Here is a 25,093-nt window from a genome sequence, read left to right as displayed (position 1 = left end):
TATAGTAAGATTATAAATTATTTAGGTACAAATTCGAAAAAACTTAGAGAAATTTATCAAAATATGTTTGGTAATAGGTATAAAAATAAAAATTCCGCTCTGTAACAAGTTTATTAGCTTCTAAATAAATAAACAAGGGCGGATCCAGAAAAGTCTCAAGGGGGGGCATAGCGATAGAAAAATTTAGCAAGGGAGGGGGTAAAAATGGCATGAAATAAAGTCTATTTAAAATCTAATATATTAGTGCTTAAAAGATTATACTTATAACTTACTTTGATATACTTAAATACTAAAATTTAATTTTTAACTTTATAATCAGTTCAAAATGTGAATCCCAAGGGGGGTATGGGCCCCTGGACCCCCTTAGATCCGTCCTTGTAAATACAATAGTATGCTTACCACTAAAAATCTACGTCGCTCGCGCTGTCGTCTTCCTCGTCGGATGAAGAAACTTGGCGGCTTTCCATATTAAGTTGTAGAGCTCTAAGAGAATCTGCTTCCATTGATTCTAACGAGGGCGCCTTCAACAAGGATACAACTTCAGAAGATATGTTTGAACTTTTTCGGAGTGGGTACTGCCGCAAAGATGAAATTACTGGATCTGAAGTTATAAGGAGCCTGTTTAACAAATCTTGATTTCCTGATATTCTCGAAATTTTTCGTGTATGTTTCTCCCTAAAACTTTTGAGATCCTTATTTCTTGATTCTTGGGCTTCTTCTGACAATTGACCGATAGACAGAATAGCCTCCTTGATTACTATGGCTCCATGGAGTAATATTTTATGCACGCTAGAAGGCATATAATACCATGAATATTTAGCGACATACAGTTTTGCGGTTTCCAAACAATACTCTTCAAAAGCTCGCACATCGATTGCATAGCCACAAGATAAGGTGCGTAATATAATACCAAATCGCATAATGACATCTTTATCTATGCCAGTAATTTCACTAGACAGTGAGGGGTCAGCAAAAAATCGTCGAGCTGTGTTGCCGTCATTAGTAGTTCCACTACCTCCACTCTTAGTCCACAAGCAAACCTGTTCTGTCTCTGAAAATTTGTTGTATGGTACGTTTCTTGTTTTCAAAAACTGCTCTGTTGTTACTTCCTCGAATTTGCCAAACTTTAACTTCTAATCTATAGGAAATGTGCAGCAAACATTCGAAAAACCTGATCCAGGCATGTAGAGTTGACAATCCAAATTTCAAATTTTCTTGGACAACTTCCCTCTTTAATAGTTTTTCGATGTCATTCATTTGTTTGGGGGTTGCTTTACATATATAACATGTTTGTGAAGAAGCTGTTTCCGTTATTGCATTACACACTTTGCCGTCTATCATCGTCATCACACAAACATGAGAAACTGCAATTTCTTCACTATCCAGCATACCAATAGTGGGTTGAAGTTCTGAAATTTGATTTTCTATATATGATGTCTCCTGTACCGTCAGCTCTTTCGTTTCTTTCTTAAACTGAAAGCGTATAGGTCTACAAAATCGAGTTGACGATGGACGGGGATTTTGCCACACAATAATTTTATCTTGTCCAGGTTGCTCCGCATATAACTGTAATGGCACTATGGATGTAAGAAATAAATCGCCATCACCAAAACTATTATCGGAGAAAAGTTGCTTGTATTGTGAATGACCGGTGCTTCCATCGCATCCCCATTTCAGCAACAGTTTCAAATTCTTTAGAAGTTCAGTTGATAATGAACGAAGAACTGGTTTTTGCAATTCTACTATCCGTTTAACTGTATGATCTAAGAGGTCCTGTAATAATATTTCTGCACATGACTCACTTACAGTTTGTCCTTCTTTTCGGGGATAGCAGCGTAATTTTGCTTCTCGAAGCTTGTGATAAGACGAATATATATCAGCAAAATGTTCTTTTGCTATTCGTCTGTGAACAAGATATGAATGTTTGGTATCTTTTGATTCAATCATTACTGATAGCGCTTCATCTGGGGTGAGTGGAATTATTTTTTTTGACTTCTGAGTTTTCTGCCAAGCTGTCCTAATTTTACCGGCTCGAGTCGGAGTCAAAAGTGCTTCAGAGACAAGTTTTGCGGCATCGTCTTTTCCTTCAGTCTTTAGTTTTCTCCTTGCAGCTAAAGTAAGCTCCTCGGTTTCGAACGTCGATGACAGCTTTGAAGTCTTTCGACGTTTTGATCTTACACTACTCGCAGAAAATTCTTTGCTTGGACGACCACGCCTACCTCCAGATGAAGTTCCTGGTTGTGGCTCAGCATTCGGATCAATTTCTAATCCAGTTTCTTCAAATACACATACACTTAACCACGCTGTATTATTTTTCACAAATCTATCCGTTTTTCTCCCACATTGATCAAGCTTTGCATAAACGACGTTGCAAAACTTTGAAGTGAAAATCCTCATTTTTAACATGGCGTCTGCATCATTTTCAATTTTGTAGTGTCTCACCAAATACTTGAACAGATATTCTGTGCGACTGGAACGTTGTAACTTATCCTTTTCATACAAAACGTCAAACAGTTGCCTTCTGGTGACCATTTTCACTGTGAAAAATATAGAAAAACATTACATAAAAAAAATTTTTTGAAGACGCAAATGAAATAAGACTTACAACCACCATTACGAACAAACTTAACTATATTCTCTATCAAGGTAAATAAAGTAACGCAACAAGAAAATAGAAATTACTAGGTGTTACATTTTAAATAACAAAATAAAATGTGCTGTTATGGTTACAGAATACATTCGTTGGATATGGTTCATGCATATCGATAAGCAAAACCAAAATATCTCAAAAAGGCGCTTGAAGGCGCCTATCAAATTTTAGTATGTTATTAGGGAATGATCAAGCTATTTTTTTAATATTTTTTCAAAGCCGGATCGGATCGGAAAATATGTTATATCTCAACATAATTTTAAAGTATAATATAAAATTTTCAATAAAATCGACTACATAGTAATTATATCTATATGTATACTAATTTAACTTTGATTCATAAGTATTTATATAACATGAAAATACATACCTTGAGAAAGTTTTCTGTACAATTAACCACTTGAGTCAGACACTTTATAACACACATTCACTAGTTGACATTTAGTAGTACACTAAATGAATGTTCGCAAAGAAATGATCCTAACACAAAAGTCTGGTTTTGAGAACCGATGGCTGCCGCAATATGCCTTCTACCTGCTTCAAATTCTAGGAAAACATTATTTATCTATTTCTCGGAGTACCTACAAATTCTGAAAGCCAGACTAATACTTTCATCGAAATCGATTTATGGCCGCTTTTTGAATTTTTCGGCCCACTGTGCAGTGGCGTAGAATGTGGAAAGGGTCAACCATTCACTTTCCCCCGTCGTACGCCTCTGGTAATAGAAACGTTTGTTTGACATAATTTAGTAGTTTGTATAGTACCTATACTTCCTGCCAATTATGAACAGGATACGTCAAATAGTTTTAAAATGCTGAGCAAAAATAATTTTTAAATTTTTAGATAAAACACCCTGTAACTCAGTAAGGAACCACATTTTATTTAAGTGTTTTAGGTTAAATCTTCGTATTTTGTACTAAGGTTTCTCCAGTTACTGTATGGACAATTATTAATGAAACACCCTGTATAGGGTGTCAATTTAAAAAGTTGCCACCCCTATAATTTGGTCCCTATAGAAAATCTAAAAATATACAAAAACACGTCAAATTTATTTGTGAAATTAATTTTAATAATTAAATATCGAGTTCAGAATTAAAATTTTTTTTTTTGAGTGTTGAACTCCAAATTGAATTTTTTTTGGAGTGTTAAAGTATTAAGAGAATTTTTTGAAGTATTTTTGGAAAAATCAAGTAAAACCGTAAAGATATTAAGTACCTATAGAGTTCAGAACTCCAAAATTTTTTAGAGTATTGAGTCCAAGATTTTTCCAAAAGTACTGAAAAGAAATATAAGGTGTGTGGTATTTTTGAAAAGGTAATTTAATGACCTTCAAAATGAGGTATCACTCAACCCCCCTTTCCATTAAAGATTTTGGGGGTTGTGTCCGCCCCCGCTATAGGGTTGATGTAATTTAGTTGAAAACTGGTCTACAAAATGTCCCCCTCACAAATAAATTTGACGTGTTTCGAATAAGTTCGATTGGTTTAAAGTGCTTATTTTTGAAAAAAATTGGTTTTATAGTAAAAAAAAAATTCTAAAAATTTTTGAATAATTTTCTTTTTTCAAAATAACTTAAAAAGTATTAGTGATAAGGAAAATCTTAGAGTCAAAAAATGTAGGTTTTGCTATTATAAATATGCTAGTTTCATTTTGTTTTTCCGTTAGACAAAAATTGGTTAAGATATAGCTGTTCAAATTTTGCATACAAAATCTGGGATTTTTAGCTTTTTGTATCTCGTGACTAGTGTCTATATATATATATATATATATATATATATATATATATATATATATATATATATATATATATATATATATATATATATATATATATATATATATTATATCAACTATAACCCTTTCAAAAATAAGCATTTTAAACCGGTGAGACTGACAGATCTTATGAAAAATGGATAAGTAAGTAAATTGTTTGTAAAGCTGTAGCGATTAATTTCATTTGGGGAGCTAAACACGGGGAGATTTTCATGATTTTTTTACCAAAAAAAAGAGGGCCAACTTTATTTTGAGCGTAACTCGCTTATTTTTAATGCTAGAAACTTTTATAAACAATTAAAATAAAGCTTTTTATAAACACTTTAAAAAACTTTGAATGGGTTTTTCCCGAAAAGTGCTTAATTTTTCGGTGATTTCACCTTGAAATATTCGATTTGGAATTAGACGAGTAAGAACGTATTTTTCATGAGCTACAACTTTGTTTTTACTCGATTGACAGACTTTACTGATACACCATTTTTTTTTCGGTTTTTTATAAGCTACACTTTTGCTAAGGATATTTTTTTCGGTCAAATATTAACTTTTTGAGTTATTTGCGAAAAACCATCTGAAAACGTAGTTTTTTTGTCGAAAAATAAACATTTTCAATCGCAAATAACTCGAAAAGTGTTAACTTACATAAAAAACTCTATAGAACAAAAGTTGCTTAAAATCAGTCAATCTATTCATTTCCGGTCTGTTCTTGAACGTATGTTTTTTCACCCCCGAGAAGGGATGACTGTCACCCCCCAAGTAAAAGCAACCAATGGCACAATTTCAACTTTGAAGTGTAGGGTAAATGGAACCTAAATCAAAATTTTCATGCAATTCGGAGTTGCCCCTGAAAATTACACGGTATCGCCGTATTTCCCGTTCATTTACTGGGCTAAAAAAAGTTTCTAGAAAGGATTTCTACCAGCCCCGAGAACAAGCTGGCTTCCGCTCAAATTTGGGAACAAACGATCACCTACAAACAGTAAAAACCTTAATAGAAAAATCTATAGAATATAACAGATCACTGGTACTTATCTTCGTAGACTTTCACAAAGCCTTTGACACTGTGGAATTGGAACCGTGGAGAGTGGCGAAAAATGGGAGAGACCTATGTCCAGCAGTGGACGGAAGAGGTTGCATGATCTTTTCTTCTAGGATCAAATTCAGCCGTATTTCATTTATCATATTATCAATTTTCTCTTAATTTTTATGTGGATATAACGTTTCCAACTCTTGTCTAATTTTAATATTAAAGCGTAGAAACCGATTGCGATTGTAATCACTCTCCTTTTTACATCTACTATCAACATCTAAAATTGCTTTTGGTTGCTTTTTGGCTTTAAAACTAATTCTTTATTTTCGTTCTGTCTTTGATTCATAATTATTGCACAGGTCCAAGTGCGGGTAGTGGAACAGCCAATTGGAATAGTTGGAATGTGGCTCAAAGTAACGGTTCGAGTGGCCCCTCAGGTAAGACATACTTTTTGAAAAAAAAAATAGTATCTGAGGGTGCTGTTTTATTGTCTACTATCGATTATAGGATGATGGTGCTAACATACTCTGGCTAACCTATATTTTTTGTATAAATCTTCGCTGTACTTAAACTGCCGTCAAACGGTCGTGCACTATAATGCCGTTAACAGCTATGGCGTCATTCTTATGATGCGTTTGACGGCATTTTCTTCGGCTGCCGTTCGCTTGGAGGCAGGCCATCTTAGTACCTATCATTATATATATGATGAATTTATTAATATAAGAAGATTTTCTTATAAAAGAAAAAGAAAACAAAGTAAAGTATTAAAACGTATTTAAATTATGCGTACCTAATGATAAATACATAATTAAATTAGTCTTTATTTATTGTAAAACCTGTTGTAAACTAAGAAAAAAAATTAATTATAGAAATTTAATCTTTTCTTTGGAATGGAACCCTGGATTTATTTGGAAATGTTTTGGGGTTCCTTTTCTTTTTCTTTGGTAATCCTACTGCTGTCAGGCTTTTCCTTTTCGGCGTCCTCGTTTCTTTCCTGCCACTAGAATTTTAATTGTCGACAAAGCAACATCGTTTACTTGAAGAAATGTTATAAAAAAAATTTTTTACCAATTTCAAAAAATGAAATATAATCAAAAGTCATGACAAAATCATTTAGTATTATTTGAATTTATTAATAATTTGTTGTCTAATATTGTTAAAATTAATAAATTAAATTTATTCAAATGCAGAATCCCAAATAAACTCCAATTAGGTTAACAGTGCCGACGTTGTACCTATTGATAATCATTATATGCTTACTTTTGAGGTATCATGATTGTGCTGAGTTTGAATTGACGTTATTTCTAACGCATTTTCATCTAACGATGCCTTGAATCTTGAATCGTACATGTACTGAGCAATCTTCTTTGAATGTTCAAGTCTGCCGAATTTTTTTCCCACCGCTCTTGAAGTTCCTTCCAACATGATTGCATGCTTAAACAAGTTGATAATAAATTAAATAGCTTTCTATCGGCCTCTTAATTTTACTGCTTGTAATAGTACGTGCATCTCGTTTCCAAAACGTGGTAAATGTACTTTCTCCAAGTTCCGAGATGGCTTTTTTGCATCGGCAAATGAGGAAAATGTATTGCCAACTTTTAACATCATTGACATATCAATACTTAACGTAAATAAAACTACCAATACAACTAACGAACGCCCAGTAATGACACTTACCTAAGCCATTCAAGTTTTTCAAATTCAAACTTATTCCCACAATAATTAACAATTAGGTACAAATATAACGCTTGTAACTATATACTGAGACGGGCACTATAATAAAATAAGATAAGAGAATTATCAACTCGTGCATTAACTCACCACGTGTATATATATGCTGAACTGCAAGTGAAAGAGAAAGGCATCAGAAGAAAATGCCGTCAAACGCATCATACGAATGATCATAGCTGTTAACGGCATTATAGTGCAAGACCGTTTGACGGCAGTTTAAGTACAGCGATAAATCTTTTTGAAAAAAAAAAAATAGTATCTGAGGGTGCTGTTTTATTGTCTACTACCGATTATAGGATAATGGTGCTAACATACTCTGGCTAACCTATATTTTTTGTATAAATATTTTTGAAAAAAAAAATAGTATCTGAGGGTGCTGTTTTATTGTCTACTACCGATTATAGGATAATGGTGCTAACATACTCTGGCTAACCTATATTTTTTGTATAAATCTTTTTGAAAAAAAAATAGTATCTGAGGGTGCTGTTTTATTGTCTACTACCGATTATAAGATAATGGTGCTAACATACTCTGGCTAACCTATATTTTTTGTATAAATCTTTCGTGATGGTGAAAATTTTATTATTGGTGTGTTTAACAAACAAAACAATGTTCAAATTTGAGAACAGTGAATAAATAAAGGAGTGAACAGTAAATAATAAACGCATAATTTTTGTATTTAACTGTTTTCTCTTTTTTGTATTTTAAAATTTTCTCCTTTTTGTGTTTCGTTTTTCTTAGTAGTTACATATTACTCAAAATTCACAATAAATGAATTTTTATAGATTTTTTCATGTGATGTTTGGAGATATATCATGGAAGTCCGTTTATGTTTCCTTCTTATCAATATTATGTCAATTAAATTATTTCGATTTAGACCAGTAAGGATCTGCGAAAAAATGTCTATTTTTGGATGTCAGAGGTGGCATTCGGATTTTTGCAGATAAAGTTAGGTGACACCTTCAGTAATAATAATTGACTTATTCTCCTTCTCAAATATGCCCGGAACATTAATAAAAAAATTAAAATATTTAAAAATTTCGAAGAACATCGATTTTTTTCTGCTTTCTTTGCTTATAACTTTAAAACGATTCGTTTTGGAACAAAGTCGTAGAGAAATAAAATAAAGATAATTGAATTTTGTATGATATACGACTGGTAAAAAATGTCTTAAGGTATTACCTTTTCTGCAATATAGCAATAAATACAAAATAAGGGGGCAAAATAAGTCTGTTGTTATTCAATATTTTTAAACCACTTTGGTGGCGCTTAGAACCTTAGTAATTCGCTTAGGAAATTTTTTGTAACATACTTCAATCGTGTACCAAATTTCATTAAAATCGACCAAATAAATTTTGCATAATAAATTTTCAATCTAAATGTTTTTAAAAAATGAATAACCATTTTCAATTTCGTTGCAAAACGAAAATACAGCCGAACCATATTCCAGTCCAATCAGAGAGTGCTGCAAGCACCTCTACCGGTTTCGAAACTTATTAGTCTCTCATCAGGAGGCACATATGCTGCTCTCCCCGATCCAACCAAAACAAACCCCAGCGTGCAGTCCCGAATTGCAACGAACGAAATGGCATAGATGCCCTAGCGGCAACTGCTAGCAAAAGACTAAGTTTTCACTCTAATGGCATATAACATATCCCACCAGAATGAAAACAATGGGAACCAATAAAAAAGTTCAAATTTTTTAAAATCTTTCTGAACAAAAAGTAGACCATTTAGAAGTTGGCTAATTTTTTACATATAAAGAGGTGCTCTACCTATCTAATACACTTTACAGAATTAAAATCGGATTATTTAAGGGGCCCCAGCAATGTTTTAAATTTATAAACAGTTTTTTGGCTTATAAACAAATAGCTTTGTTTAATAATAAAAAAATTAATTTTTAGCAATGCAAATAATTAAAACCGGTATAATTTGACTTTAAACTTTCAAATGCTGTCAGCAAAATTGCTATTTTATTTTTTAATCAAACGTTATTCGCGTTCAAAAATTGCAATTTCTCGATTTTTTGAAAGTTCCACCGCATTTATCTTTACCCAAGAAATACAAAAAATGTTTTATTTTGCGAAAAATCGATAATTCCTCAAGTTCTTTGTTTATAGCAATCTTATCGACATCCGGATCAACTGTTACCCAAAAAATTCGTGTTCTACGGGTCAAAATACATAAAAAAAATTGGGTAAGTCCATCTAAATATAGGAGCCCGTAGCACCCCCCCCCCCTGGCCATAGCACTAATTTGTTTATAAGCCAAAAAATTGTTTATAACTTTAAAACATCGCTGAGGCTGCTTAAATAATCCGATTTCAATTCTGTGAAGTGCATTAGATAGGTGGAGTACTTCTTTATATGTAAAAAAATTGACAAATCTTTGTATGTTCTAGTTTTTGTTGTGCAAGATTTTAAAAAATTTTAATTTTTTAAAAAAACTTTAGATTGCAAAATTATTATGCAAAATCTAGTAAGTCAATTTTAATGAAATTTGATGTACGGTTTTAGCACATTACAAAAATTTTCTAAGCGAATTAGGAAGGTTCCAAGTGTAACCTAAGTGATGGAAAATCATTGAATAATAACAGGCTTGTTTTGTCCCCTTATTTTATATTTATTGCTATTTTGAAGCAAGGGTGATAAATTAAGATATTTTTAACCAATCGCATCTGATAGAAAATTTAATTATCTTTGTTTTATTTCTATAGGACTTTGTTCTAAAATGAATAGTTTTTAACCCGCCGTTACACGCGTCTTCTATTGTGACGTGGTTGCACGCGTATGAGCGTCGCCCTCACCTACATAAATTCGACTTATTTCGAGAAAGAATGAATGTCAACATGTATAAATATAAAATGGGTTGTACTCACATATTATAGAAATACTCGTAAACCAATTTTTTTTACTAATTTAACAAAACAAAAGTAAAAATAATATAGATCAAAAGCAAGTTTTCTTAATTTTCAATTTCAGCAAGCCACTGAAGAAATTAACGTTCTTTACGCGAATTCATTTTACTAAAAATACAAATTAAAATTAACAACTGTTCTGAAGCTATTTCTTTTTGGCATTTATGTAATTAACTATTAATATTTTGTATTTTGATAACGACGTCCGAGGTGGAATTCGAGACGTCGATAAAATTAATTTTTCAAGTTAAATTGTGGCTTATTTCCCAATTAGAATAGGTAAATTTAAAAATGGGTTTTTAACCAGTGGCGCACCTAGAATTTTCCTCTGGTGGGAGGGGGGTTTGCTTGGGCACCGAAAGTTTTTTGTATTAGTTGTGAAAGAAAAGTTACATTTTCCTACCTTCTTTTATATATATTTCTATATGCTCTGGGTGGGATTTTAACCCCCAAACCCCCCTCGGTGTGCCACTGTTCCTAACCTAATCCAAACAATAATATTTTAATTAAAACTACCTAAATATTAAATAAAAACCTAAAAGTTTCTTTGAGATAACAGAAACGTGATTTCACCGTGATTGCACGCGCAGTGAGGAATTCCCTCACTTGAAGAGGGATGTCTCTTCTTTCAACTATCACACAGCACACTGACCGCCTGAAATATTCTATAATTTTTTCATACCCTCTCATGAACCATGCTAAAGGCATTCCTGGGTGCTTAAGGTTATCGTATTAGTTTACACAATTTCATTGCTTATAAACAAATATGGTGAGGGATTCCCTCATAGCGCGTGTAATGGCGGGTTAAGTTATAAGCAAAAAAAATAGAAAAAAAAAACGAAATTTTTTGAAATTTTTAAATATTTTATTTTTTTTTATTAATGTTCCGGGCATATTTGAGAAGGAGCATAAATCAATTATTATTAACGAAGTTATCACCTAACTTTATCCGCAAAAATCTGAATGCCACCTCTCACATCCACCTAAAAACAGATCCTTACTGGTCTAATTAGATAGCTTAGTGAGTTTGCATATTCTCCTATTTTAGCAGGTTTTCAGTGAATGAGCCTATGTATACTTCTTCTTCTTCTTCTTATACTTGTTGTAGATCTGTCGATCTGTTAATTCTGACGTTGAAGTATTTCTTGAGAGGTAGACTGCCAGCTATCTCTCCATTTTTTTGGTGGTCTCCCAGGTGAACGCTTGCTACCTGGTTTTCCTTCTAGCGTAATTTTTGGTAGTCTGTGCTCCTCCATTCTTTTTACATGACTGAACCATTCTCTTCGTCTTTGCTTACCCAATCTTACTATATCTTGCACGTCACATTGTTCCCTGATGATATTGTTTCGTATTCTATCCCTTCTTGTCTTCCCTGCTATTGCTCTTAGTGTTTTCATTTCAGCTATTCGTAGCATGCTTTTGGTCTTCTCTTAATTCAATACCATAGATAGATCATAAGAGGTCTGATGCAAGTTTCATAAATTCTAACTTTGCTGTCCATTCTCATACATGGGTTATTTCAGACCACATCTCTCAAACATCCGGACATAACTGCGGCTTTGTTTATTTGTCCTCTTAGGTCTCTGGCTGGGTCATGATAACTTGATAAGTCTACACCTAGATATTTGAACTGGTTAAGCTGTTCTATGGATTTCCCCTGTTCTACCACAAGCTTGCATCTAATTGGATCTTTCGCAATAGTAATGCATTTTTTTTTCTGCGTGGATATGTTCATGTTGAGTCGTCGACAAGCTTGGTAGAATCGATAAAGTTGTCTTTGTAGGTCATCCTCATCCTCTGCAATCAGGGCTGCATCATCCGCATATCATCATTAAGCTTCTGAGTTTGAATCTGCTTATTATTAACAAAAATTTTCTATTATGTTCTTTTTATGGACAATGGCATATATTGAAACTGTATTAACATATTAACATATTAACATGAATTAACAAGAATAAAACTTAAAACATAAAATATTTGAGTTTCCTCATAGTCACATTCCAAATGGGCCCTATCGAAGCTGTGCCTTTCAAAATATAGGAATGTGCACAGTCAAAATGCGGCCAACATAAAATATTCTACAATAGGTCACTGAATGTTTCTTTAAATAAACATAGCAGTATTACCCAAGTAGAAAACATTATAAAACAGTGATATAGTAGTAAACATGCAACATCACCTGCAACACCCTTTAACTCTAATAAAAGGGAAGATAGAGTCTCAGAATACAAATATAGGATACTAATATTTTGACTGTTTTGTAAAGTAATTTGTTCTTATATTCTAATCGTCTCTTTTGGTATTTTCTTTAGAAATTTTTCAGATTTTATTTGTTGTAATGTAAAGCATGCCTTTCTTCATTTGTAATGTCTGGTACTATTTTTTATCCTATATTTTTAATATCCTGTCTACTACAGTTGTGATACATAATAACTGTAAAGTGATTTTGTGACTTTGTTTTTTCTATATTTTTAATTTTTATAATTTTTGTTCTTGATATAATATCATCTTCTAACGAATTTTTGTTTAAACAACTTTTATGGCCGGTTTCACCAACAACAAATAGTAGTTTATTCGATGAATAACGTTTTTCACGTTTTTCAACGTTATTCAACCAATAAACTGATACATTACGTTTCACTAACGTCAAATAATATTTTATTTATTTATTTATCAAATAAGTATTTACTCTTCGAATAAATTGACAAGTTAATCCAGCTTTAAATATCTATAACAAAGAAAATTAGTCAGTTTAACTTTAAATTATCAATTTATTTGTTGTTGATGAAACCGGCCATTAGTCTTTAAAAGGTTGCTGTGTTTTGGTGCTATTTTTTTTTCTATTTTGCCGCTGTATAGTTTTTTTTAATTGCAGTTTTTATATTCATTCTTGTTCCTTCATTCTTAACAATTATATTGACTTTAGCTTGTGTTCTAGCTCTTCTTTGAAAAGTGTTTATTAATCTGAACTATTGCTCATTAATCCGAAGTATTGTTCATTAATCCGAACCTGTCTCCATTTCCTGACATCTTCAAACATGTATTCACAAGCTTCCTTCCTGTTAATAATAGTTTACTACTTTTGTGGCGCGTGTTTCTTGAAGCATATTCTTCCCTTTTTTGTGTATTGTTGTCATCCTGATGCCTCGTAGATGATACTTCTTCTAAAAGTGCCTATCTTCTAAAGACGTTGGCGACCACATTGACCCATCTTATTCTATTCACAGCAGCTCCAAATAGATTAGTTGATGTTAGACCAGTCCATTTCCTACGATTGGCCAGCCAGGATATACGTCTACGTCCAAGGCCTCTCTTCATGATGATACTATGACCAATATATCTTTGGTGCTTGCTATCGAGCCTCTTTTGGACCAATACTCTTACTTCAAGAGGTACCTTGTTACGCAACTTGATCGTTCATTGAACATTTTCGTGCCCTGCTGAGTCTAATCCAAATTTTTGGTTGTTCCTTGTCCCTTGTTCCATCCGTGACCCACAAGTGATGTTACACTCAGCAATGCCACTCATGCCAGAAGAAAGCTAATAATTAAACAATGCCCCAATAGTAGCTTAGCCCACATTTTGTCTTACTCACCTCATAGAATTAGCGAGCATGTAGAGCTCCTTCACCTTGACAGTGGTTCCCGTGGAGTAGGGAGGGCGCAGTTTTTGCCTGTTAAAATTCTCAATAGATATTCGATTCCTACCTTAGTTAGGAATCTCTTCACAAAATTGGATATATTTTTGTTCTTTGGATGATTGAATTCATATACATGCGCAGCCATTTTGAGACTAAATGTTTTATTTTGTTGTGTGTTGGGTTCTTTATTTAAGTCGTTGAACATATACGCCTGGTGAGAACAATAGTGACGAAACTTCAAAATGAACATTTAGAGATAATCGTATTTGAAGTTTTGATGAAACTGCTAATAAACAGTATTCGCGGTGTGCAAGTACTTGGAAGGGAAACGAGAAACGAACGTGCGCAAGTCGCGGAGAAATATTGCAACTATCTTAAATAATTCATATTGTCAATTGAACTTGTCAAATTGATGTATATTTCATACCTTCTGTCATTGAAGCAGAAAAATTATATATTGCTCCACAATATTGATATAATATGCAATTATTATATAAAGGTAAATTTAATTAATTGTATTTTGCTTGCAGTACTGCATTGTAATAACTAATTTTATTTACTACATACAATTGTTTATTTACTATTTACTACATACAATTGTTTAATATATTGTTAAAAGTGCGAATAAAAGTACAGAGCGTAGAAATAGGGGTCGCTTTGCCGAACTTGCACGGTCACAATAACTGACTAATAGGTAACCATTTTGCAGAATTTTTCTAATAATATGCTTTCTAGATATGTAAACCAATTACATAGTAGAAGTAATTTTATTTGAAGAAAAGATGGATATTGTATTTATTTTTGATTTTTTTTTCTGCGTTACGCCATTATTGCATTATCGAGGATGTTTAATTTGATGTTTCGCCACTATACTTTACTACTACTATACTACAACAGTTTAGTTTCTGTTTTAAATAATTAAAAAAATTACTTTTAAAAATAAATTAAACGCATCAAATAAAATATTTTATTGTACACACCAGTTATTCGCAAAATGAAACTAAAGTACAATAGAAAAATACCAAAATAAGATCTTAAGTAATAATTATGAAAACGGTAAACATGATAAAAGATAAAAAGTAAGCAAAAGAACTATGAATAGTAAAATTAAAATCATCATTTCACTCACGTATGTTTCGTATTTCAAACTATGTACTAAAGAAATGATTGTGGGTAGAAGGAATTGATTTATTTTGTAAGACTTCTTTTTGGAAATAAATATTGGTTCTCCATAGTGTGGAATTAAACAATACTGATCCAAAGTGGATAGACGCTTTGATTTGCTATTTCTAAGTACCTAAGAACGATTGAAACTGAGTTTCTCTGTAAGAAGTTTTATAAAAAAAAACAAAAGCAAAAACGACCACAGAGACAAAAGTGCTCATTCGCCGCTATTGCACATTGTACTACTGTCTTTAATAAAATATCTAATATTTCAAATACATGCTGGCACGGCGTAATTACAGATTCGCCAGTATTGATATAAAGTTTGGTGTGCTTTCGTCGTTAATGCATTAAAATATTTGACAAATTCACAATACCATAAAGACTTGTAGGCGCTCTCTAGTAATAAGGAAATTAAATAATTGTTAGCCGATATTGCACATAAAAGAGGGCATATTTAGACGTCGATTGATGGTCTTAACTTAAAAACATTGATTTTCGTGTTTTGCCACTATTGTCCTCACCAGGCGAATATGTACTATGTGAAGAATTTAACATTTTCCCTGTGGTAGTCTTGTTTAACTAAGTAATTATGTAGGTATTAAACAAAAATGAAATGGTCTTATGAACTTTTGCGCATTTATGAAATATACATTGTATTTGAACGGAATACAACTGACTAAAAGACATTTCTCTTGCAGGTTACATCGCTGGCGATATGTACTCCAGAGGTCAATCGGGGCCAGCTGGTCCTGGTACACCGAGCGGTCCCCCCAACATGTCATCGTCAGGCACCAATTCAAAGCCCGGATCTGACTACAATTATGCAGGTTATGGATCATATTCGACCGAAGCAGGTTACGGCGCCCCACCAAGGTCATATGGCAGTGACGCAGGCTCCCAAGTAGGAGGATATTCATCGCAACCCCCAAATCCAGGTGCTAAACATTTCAATGATTTTAAAGAGTGGCCCAGTTCTTGACAACCTTTTGATAATCTCTATACAGCCAGTGTGACTCCTACACAGGTTCCGCTCAACAGCACAGTTCCAAAAAATATTAGAATCTTTTTCAAAACCACAATTTTTCCTTCCGATATGGAACAGTCAGGCTGGTTGGCGGAGCCTAATGCAGGAGTCACATTGAAGCATGTCAACAACTTAAATAATATGGGTATATGTTATAACAGTTGGAAACGTGTTGGCTTGATAAACATGAAGAGAGCAGCCGGACTGGTCACTCCTGCCAAACTCAATTACTCTGATTAGACAGACAAATGATTCACCGGCATCTTCACCATCTGTTAGTTTAGCATCACTGTTGTAGTCGATGTCCGCTACTGCACGAACGGACTTACTCTTGTTGTTCTCTGTTTATTTTAATTTTTTTTTAATAAATATTTGATTAGTTTATTTCTGAACTTGATAATCGAATTAGTGAAAGGCGACGGGCAATAACCAACTATAAATGCTGTTTAAAATTCCAATTTGGGTAGACAAAAATTGATCTAGATCTGATGTAGACGGTAGATAGATCAATAAAAGCTTACAATATACTGAAGTATTCGTTTCCATGAATATATTCTGATATTCATGATTTCTTTGCTGTTATGTTTATAGTCTAAGAGCTAGAGCCGAAAAATTATCGTCATAAGTAATATGGAGTTTGGCATGTGAAATGTGTCTATTGTATATTGATTATTATGACCCCTTTCAGGCTGACACCTCAGTGGATACAGGAAGTAGCAATAAGGGATGAAAGGGGAAAGTTAGTGTAGTCTTTAAAGGTTTTCACCTCCTATTTTGTTAAACCTCCATCGATTTGCATGAAAATTGGTGACTAGTTAGAACATACCTCAGGAAATAAAAGTGATTTGGTGCCAACTTGCACTTTTACCCTGGGGGTGGATACCACCCCTTCTCGGGGGTGAAAACGATTTTATTAAAAATTACCCCACAAATCGATAGAGGGACAATTGTTATATCATGTTATTAAAATAAATCAATACTTTTTGAGTTATTAAAAATCAGAGATTTGTCTGTTTAAGGGCACATGCGTGAAGTTACGGATAATAAAAAGAACATATTAATTAATTGTATGTTACTAAAATATTATTTTTATATTATTTCGATATTATAAATTTAGCAAAAGTGTGATCGAATATGTCAAATGTACCCATTATTGGACACACCCAGTTTCTGGACATATTCAGTTTATAATGAAAAAAAAATTCAATTAAATATCGAAATAATATAAAAATAATATTTTACTAACGTACAATTAATTAACATGTTCTTTTTATCATCCGTAACTTCACGCATATTATGCTTTTAAATAGACAAATCTTTGATCTTTAATAACTCAAAAAGTATTGATTTATTTTAATAACATGATATAACAAATTTTACTTAAAATTTGTCCCTCTATCGATTTGTGGCGTTATTTTTAATAAAATAGTTTTCACCCGCGGGAAGGGGTGGTATTCACCACCAGGGTAAAAGTGCAAGTGGCACCAAATCAGTTTTGTTTCTTGAGGTATGCTCTAACTAGTCACCAATTTTCATGCAAATCGATGGAGGTTTAACAAAATAGGAGGTGAAAACCTTTAATGACTGCACTAACTTTCCCCTTTCATCCCTTATTTCTACTTCCTGTATCCACTGAGATGTCAGCCTGAAAGGGGTCTTAATTGTCAATATACAATGGACACATTTCACAGGAAAAACTCCATATTACTTATGACGATGAGTTTTCGGCTCTAGCTCTCCGTCTATTATCCTATGTTTGGGAAATACAACAAGCCAGTATATTTATTTTTGGCAGTATGTATGTTATTCTTGCAGGTATTGTTGGTTGTTGTCTTTGCCTATCAAGTTGTCAATACCCATTGTAATCAAATTAGCTATGATATATTAGACGAATTTTTTGAATAAGCGAAAATTTTAGTTTAACATAATGTTCATCAGATAAGGTAACTATAGTTTCTGTTTTTTCTTAGAAATGGAAGATTTATCATATCGTTCTATATTACCAGACAGACAGAACTGTTGACTATTTTTAAGCTCCGCTCAAGTTGTTAATAAATCTAATATATTTAAAAATGAAAATAGGATATAAATCGAAATTTTTACCTCTAAAATCTGTGTTTTTTCTTGATTACGTGATTGGAATGTCTGCAAGGTATTACGTTATATAACAATATAGAATTATTTTTTAATCGATTATTTTATACTTGACAAATGTGATTCTACTATTAGTCAGTAAGTATTTTTTTAAAGTTAGGTTCTCGATGCATTTACAATAGTTATATAAAAGATTTCGTATTAATTTATTATAGTTTCGAGGTAATACATCTTTATGTAAGTTCACTGTTTCTAGTCTGTTTTCTCTGTTACACAGGATGACTCGATACCTAACACTATGCCTCCATTCACCAAAAAAATCAAAATTTAAACATTTTAATTAATATAATTGAAATATATTAACGACTATATTTAATGATACAGTAATTAAACATGGATTTAGCTGACTTTTCTGAAGTTTTGTATACATGCATTCTTCAAATAAATTATTTTAACTAAATTTTAATCTCTTATCCCGAAATTTTGAGGAACTTTCTGGTTGCATTTTCTTCGTTCAAGTCTTTGTGTTTCTGTGGGAAAGAAAAAGGACGTCATACAGCTCTCATTAGAATCACGGGAACATTTTAATGATGATATTTTATAATATTTATTTGATACTGACTACTTTAAAGAAATAGATTCTTTCAGAGTGTAATATCAAATTTTGGACATCCATTTTAGTGGTTTTGTATGATCCCTTGCCAACATTTAGCCCAGTTCATAATTATTTATAAACGCAATGGCAATGGTTTGTATGCGGTACCACATTTTTCACTGTACCACTGGTTTGACAGAATTGTGTTTAAAGCGTTACAAAAAAAAATATTTTGGGGGACACCGATAGTTAGGTGCAGAGACATCCTGTGTACTAAGTTGTGTAGTTTGTACATATTCAAATAAATGATACTTATTTTTTATCTAAGTTATCTTTAGTGGTTCCCACCTGCAGACATTCTAATTTAGAGGAACGAAATTGTCTAGGAGTTAAGCACAAATGATATTTTTCATGTTTAAATTAATTAATTGAACGTATGGTAACATCAAGTATTTTTTAGGATTGGTTGTATATAATAGTTCCACATATTGTTTTTTGTTATTTTTATCTTCGAGATACGATTTTTCGGTATTTATTCTGAAAATAGAGTAAATAAATATTTGACATTTTTTAAGTATGACGAATTTTTTTGACGTTTTAACCTACCCCTAAAATTAACAAAGTAGGCGTCCCCTGTTCATATATTTTACATCATTCCTGCTATTACGACATATCGGTAAACTGGGAATATGAACAAGGATACTCTTTAAAAATAAAAACAATAGTAATTATGACCGCAAGCTTTCAAAGATTATGTTTTTGAGAATAATGAATAGAAATAAATCAAAAATTAGCTCTTGCAGATTTGTTTTTGTATTACGAAAACAGCTAAGAAACTTTTTGTTGAAATGGTAGACAAATTTAAAAAAGATTATTTCCACAAAACTTATCAATCTCCAATGACACTTGTTCACCTCAACTTGTTTGTAACATGTTTTAATAGAATTGTTGCAGGTATAAGTCACTTGCAACAGTTTTCTATCTTTATTCAGTATTTAAAACACTACAATTCATTGAAAATGCCTTTGATCTTGATACCAATCGCAATGTATGTCTATCCTTAGTATATTGACTTTTTATAATAAATGACTGTTGATGGAACGGATAATTAAATTGAAAACGGAATTTAAATTTGAGGAATTAAATTAAAAGGAAGTAGATGGTTAAGTTTACTTCTAGCTCATTTTCAAGATGGCGGCCCCCCACTGGGTTAACCTAACCAACGCTCTCCACTGAGCAATGTCGTCATGACAACGCTCACTGAACAGTGGCAGCATAACAACTCACACTGTCAAAAAATGGGTCATAAGTAACCTTTTCCATATAGGTAATAAAGAAATGTCTGCAAGTCTGCTTTAGAATATTTTAATACAAGTACATTTCTTACTAAAGTCACATACATGTTTTTGATCTTTAATATTTTCCAATGTTCTATTCGTTGAGTAGCTAAAGAGCTTCATGCTCTTCAGCTAAATACCTTTTTTCATGGATCACACAATATCATCAGAGTTACAAATATCACAACGGACAACCATTATGTATACCATAAAAACATGTATATTGTTTTGAATCAAAATAATCTTCGGATAAAATCATTTTCAACTTTTAATTGATAATTGTTACTGTAACAATTTCGTTCGTACCGAAGTAAAAGATTATTATAACAGAATCATTGACATAATTAACCATTTTGACCAAGTAGCAGGTTTCTTAATGTTAACTGCTGTAATTTTCGTAATAGAAAACTAGAATATAGTATTGAAAAATTATTGAAATAACAGTAAAAGCTCTTTATTCATGATATAAACCTAGTTAAAAAAAAACAAATAAAAAAACTTCTAATCCATAATGCTGATTTGGCTTGGCGTTTTTTTAATTGCTGGATTAAATAATTTTTTTCCTAATATTTCGCATACAACTTTTGAATTTTCTATTTCGTCTACTCATTTCTGTTTGTTGTTCTGAAGCTATTTCCTTGTGTCATTTTTATAATCAACTATTTTTAATGGGAATAAGCCACAATTTTAACAAAAAAATGATTTTATTAACGTTTCGCAGCCCAAATCGGGTTTCGTTGTCAAAATACAAAATACTACTAAAATAAACAAAAATGTTGTTGCTAAGTAAAAAAATTCTTCTAATAATGTAATAATAAATTATTAGAAGAATTTTTTTACTTAGCAACAACATTTTTGTTTATTTTAGTAATTCAACAAAATTCTTATAATAATTTAATAATAAATTATTAGAATTTTTTTACTTAGCAACAACATTTTTGTTTATTTTAGTAGTATTTTGTATTTTGACAACGAAACCCGATTTGGGCTTCGAAACGTTAATAAAATCATTTTTTGTTAAAATTATGGCTTATTCCCATTAAAAATAGTTTATTTCTATTTATTATAACACTCACATGAGATGGTGATATGGATTCAATAAGTGAAACGGTAATTATGCAAGGAGCATTTAATGATGGTCATTATGATGTGAGTATGACGGATACGATACGAGCCGCGACGCGGCGAGTTTCGTATTGAATACGAGCATCATAATGACAATTCAATGCAAATTGTATACATAATTTTTTTCTGTAATCGTTCATATGAACAAAAAAATATATTCAAATTTATTTATTTTGTAAAACGAACAAATTAACCCGGGAGTAGTCGCGCTCACTTCTGTAACGTCGATAGTCGCGTGTGAGATTCTATCTCAAAATACGAATTTAAAACAAATTTTTATTTTGTACTATTATCTACTTTTTATATTGAAAATATATATTTCTAACAATTTTATTAAAAAACCTGTGTTAACGGCCACCTGCCAACATCGGCCACCTGTCCTAACGGCCAGTTTAAAAATTTCCCAAACCAATTATATGTAGACTACAAAAACTGGCAATACCGTCCACCTTTCTATATCAGCCAATAGTTCTTTCATTTTTAGTGGCCGTTACTGACAAATTTTACTGTACAGTAAAACCTGTATTAACGGCCACCTGTCCTAACGGCCAGTTTAGAAATTTTCCAAACCAATTATATGTAGACTACAAAAACTGGCAATAGCGGCCACCTTTCTGTATCGGCCAATAGTTCTTTCATTTTTAGTAGCCGTTACTGACAGGTTTTACTGTATTACGAAAAAGGATGAAATGTGAGATTCTATCTAACGGCGCGACTACTCGCGGGTTAAAGCTAATTGGCTCTCCCCAAAGCTATAAATTCCACAAAAAGAAGAAGAAAAAAATTCCTACGCATTACTACATCCTTCCTCGAGGCACTTAAAGAAATTTGAGATTTTTCAATCAAATAATGTTTCAAATATGATGTGCAAAATAATTTTGAATTAGGTTCTGCTAATGAGCTTGCTTTTTGCCATTAAAGTAGAAAAAACTTTAAATTTATTCTTTATAATCATTATCGTTAAATTCTCGTCTTATTATTTTCACTGTACTAATATCCGTCGACTAATTTACACTGATTAATGCTATATTAAAACATCTTATCGTTAGCGGCTTCTGGAGTGTCTTGGACATATCTAATTTCGTTGATAAAATGCGCACTCCCACCGATTTCCAATTGAACTTATACCTCACATTTTTGAGCCATGAACTTTGTCTTCTGCCCAGACCACTTCCATTTTCGATCTTACCCTCCATTATTAATTTTAAATATTCATAGTTTGTACACATTCATCAAATTATTATATCTTTTGAGTTGTATTCCTATAGATAAAAAAATTTTTTAGGAACAAATTTAGGAGGTGAATAAATGCCAGAATAATGGAAAGACGAATAAAGAGCTTTTAGTGTCATAATTTACATTATAAAGATAAATTAAAATAAAATTCAGGGAATAGTTCATCGATTTTACTTAATATTTAATAGTTAGCATAAAACAAGCAGTTGATAGTCGATCAACAATATCACGAGAAAACTATAGGTAGGATTTCGATTAATAAAATAGTACACTGTTAAAAATAATTAATATTTATTTTCAAAATGTAATGTGTCATTTAAATGATACAAAACTGATTGTCCTGCAATGTTTTAGCGAGTCTTTGTCGAATATGTTGGATAGGATAATCTTAGTAAATGCAAGTAGTTAAAATATGATCAGCTTTAATAGTTTTAATATTTTTTCCTTTGGTCGCGTCGTTTTTACCTCTTGTTTAATTCGTAAATCCATAGCGGTCTTGCCAAAGACTCGTTTCTAAATTTATGTAAGTCTGTATAACACCAATAATATAGTACGCTCTAATTTTAATGAATTTTATTGCTCTTTTAAATTTCAACTATTATAAAGGGCAATAATTCGGGAAACGAGGCAAATTTTGTATACAGAAGGTATAGTTCTAATTTTTTTTAGACATGAAAGGTCGTTGCAGATTGTATATCAATCTCAAGCTAGTGGTGGAACAGTGTGGGCCGAATTGGGCTTCACTATAGCTTTCTGCCTGCACGTGGGGCTACATCGAGAGTGGTCATAGCTTCTCATGAGACAATAATAATGAACAAACAAATAAGGAAGCATAACATAGCCTAAGTCATCCGTAAATTATCTTCTGAAGATAAAGAGGACTATGCAACAACTGAAAAAGTTTCAGCAAGCGAGCATTAGTGTTAAAGCAAGGAAAAGTAAAAAAGCAGAGTATCAACCCCAAAAAGGCGTTCGCATGCGTTAAAGCCTGTCCAAAAGTAACTAATAGGTGTACGGTGTGCAAAAAGATGCAATGGTCTTATTCAGGAGACGAAAAAGTGAGGGAGCAGTTACCGATGGAGCGGTAACAGTTGTGTTTCGTCTTGTGAACGATCCGCTCCCTAAATTCGTGACATAAAGTAAAAAACAATAAATTGTTTTTTACTTCATAATCATGGTCAAAGACCATGGATTGTTTACCGTCTGTGCTATTTTCAAATTGATAATTAGTACTTGACGCCATCTTTTCAACAAGTCTATTGACAAATTCCACAAAAGTAGCATACGTTCGATGGAGGTAGCGGAATTAAAATGAGCTCACTGTCATGGCGACCGTTCCGTAACACGTTTCGCAAGTAGCGCCACATTCAGAGAACGAATTCCCATCAGTTGCGGAACCGCTTTGTCACTTTTTTGTCTCCTGAATGCGACAAATGTTTTGTATTTTGGTAACGATTTCTAAAGTGGTCAAATAAAACTAAAAATTGTGGCTTATTCCCAATTAAAATAGTAAATTGTTTAGGTCGTATTTAAAAATCAACGTCTCCATTATTATGAAGAAAAAATACTGATCTCAAAATAGGCAGAAACTGATGCAGGCAGTCCAGTTTGGTTTTAGACGATTCTAGAATTCAGGCTTTTGCGGATGAAATATTTTGTGTATATGTGAATCAGAACTAACCAGTACTATAACTATAGTTAAAACTCGTTAAGTAAGTTAAACTTAGTTAAGTATATTCATAAAAAACAGTGCAAACCATAAGCATTTCCATCTCAGTTAAAGTCTTATTGCAAACGTTTTGCCTCCAGCAGGTAGACGTTGGTAACTCATGAAAAATCTTACACTATACTATGTGTGTCCGCTGGTTATCCTCAGAAAAAAAATTGAACAAATGGAGTAGTCTCATGAATTGATACAGTGCGAATCTACCGCCTCACGGAGATGTCACAGTAACTGTGTCAAAGATGACACTTTCTCCGATTATTAATTAAAATAGAGTTAGAGCTACCTGACCTTTGTACTCTTCTTTGCCTTGATTCCCGGATTATAATACAATGAGATAACTTCAGGTATATATAGAACAGAATATCAAATTCAAAAGACTGATTATTTTATAATTTGCAACAAGATGTAGTGCATTTCTAGAATAAAACAATTTAAACGATAAAAACTAGCCTCTTCCATGAATTGGACCTATGTACATTTGGTGACAGATTTAGATATTGATATATTTATGTTTCATGTTCGTCGTCAGAATTGTTTATAATAAATTTCGTGTAGTTATAGGAACATAACATCCCTTAGACTTTAAAATCTCGTCGTCATAGTTTAAAGCACTAGATAATTGAGACGGAATACAATAATTTTCTTTATATTGATAAGAGTAATAATAATAGCTATATTTTCGAACACCCAAGTGATTCTTAATTCTTAACATAATTTCAGATTAGTAAGCTTAGGAAGTAGAATTACTACCGTCTGTGATATAGTTATTTAACTGTATTTAAACATATAGGTGACCGTTCTGAATCTGCGACGTGCGCCGGAAATGACCCGACCAGAGGAAAAACACCTTCAACAGTGAGTTCGTTTCGAGAATTGGTAAATTTTTCGATAATCTCTCGAATTAAATAAAAATTTAATTTTATATTGTTTATTTTGTACAGAATAACTTTTAATCGTTTTTATACAAATTTATTTATACCGTTTATCATATTTTTAGAGTAATTAATTAAAAGACTAAATCATAACTAGAATAAGATATACTAAGTAGAAT

At 32.3% G+C, this 25,093-nt stretch overlaps 1 protein-coding gene across 8 annotated transcripts in view; it reads left to right on the top strand.

The window, feature by feature from the left end:
- Window positions 1–25,093, top strand: part of LOC126884266 (heterogeneous nuclear ribonucleoprotein 27C-like) — a 92,951-nt gene that overhangs the window by 42,451 nt on the left and 25,407 nt on the right. For 4 of the 8 annotated variants that reach the window (XM_050650229.1, XM_050650208.1, XM_050650209.1 and 1 more), the window contains 2 exons: window positions 5,810–5,887; window positions 15,604–15,840. In XM_050650229.1, coding sequence (XP_050506186.1) covers window positions 5,810–5,887; window positions 15,604–15,840 — 315 coding nt within the window. Of the gene's footprint in view, window positions 1–5,809; window positions 5,888–15,588; window positions 15,841–16,090; window positions 19,196–25,093 lie in introns of those variants that run through there. The other 4 variants (XM_050650219.1, XM_050650236.1, XM_050650214.1 and 1 more) reach the window with 4 other exon arrangements.

Source organism: Diabrotica virgifera, chromosome 1, assembly GCF_917563875.1.
Source record: "Diabrotica virgifera virgifera chromosome 1, PGI_DIABVI_V3a".
Classification (NCBI taxonomy): Eukaryota; Metazoa; Arthropoda; class Insecta; order Coleoptera; family Chrysomelidae; genus Diabrotica; species Diabrotica virgifera.
This window is presented reverse-complemented; position numbering and strand designations above follow the sequence as displayed.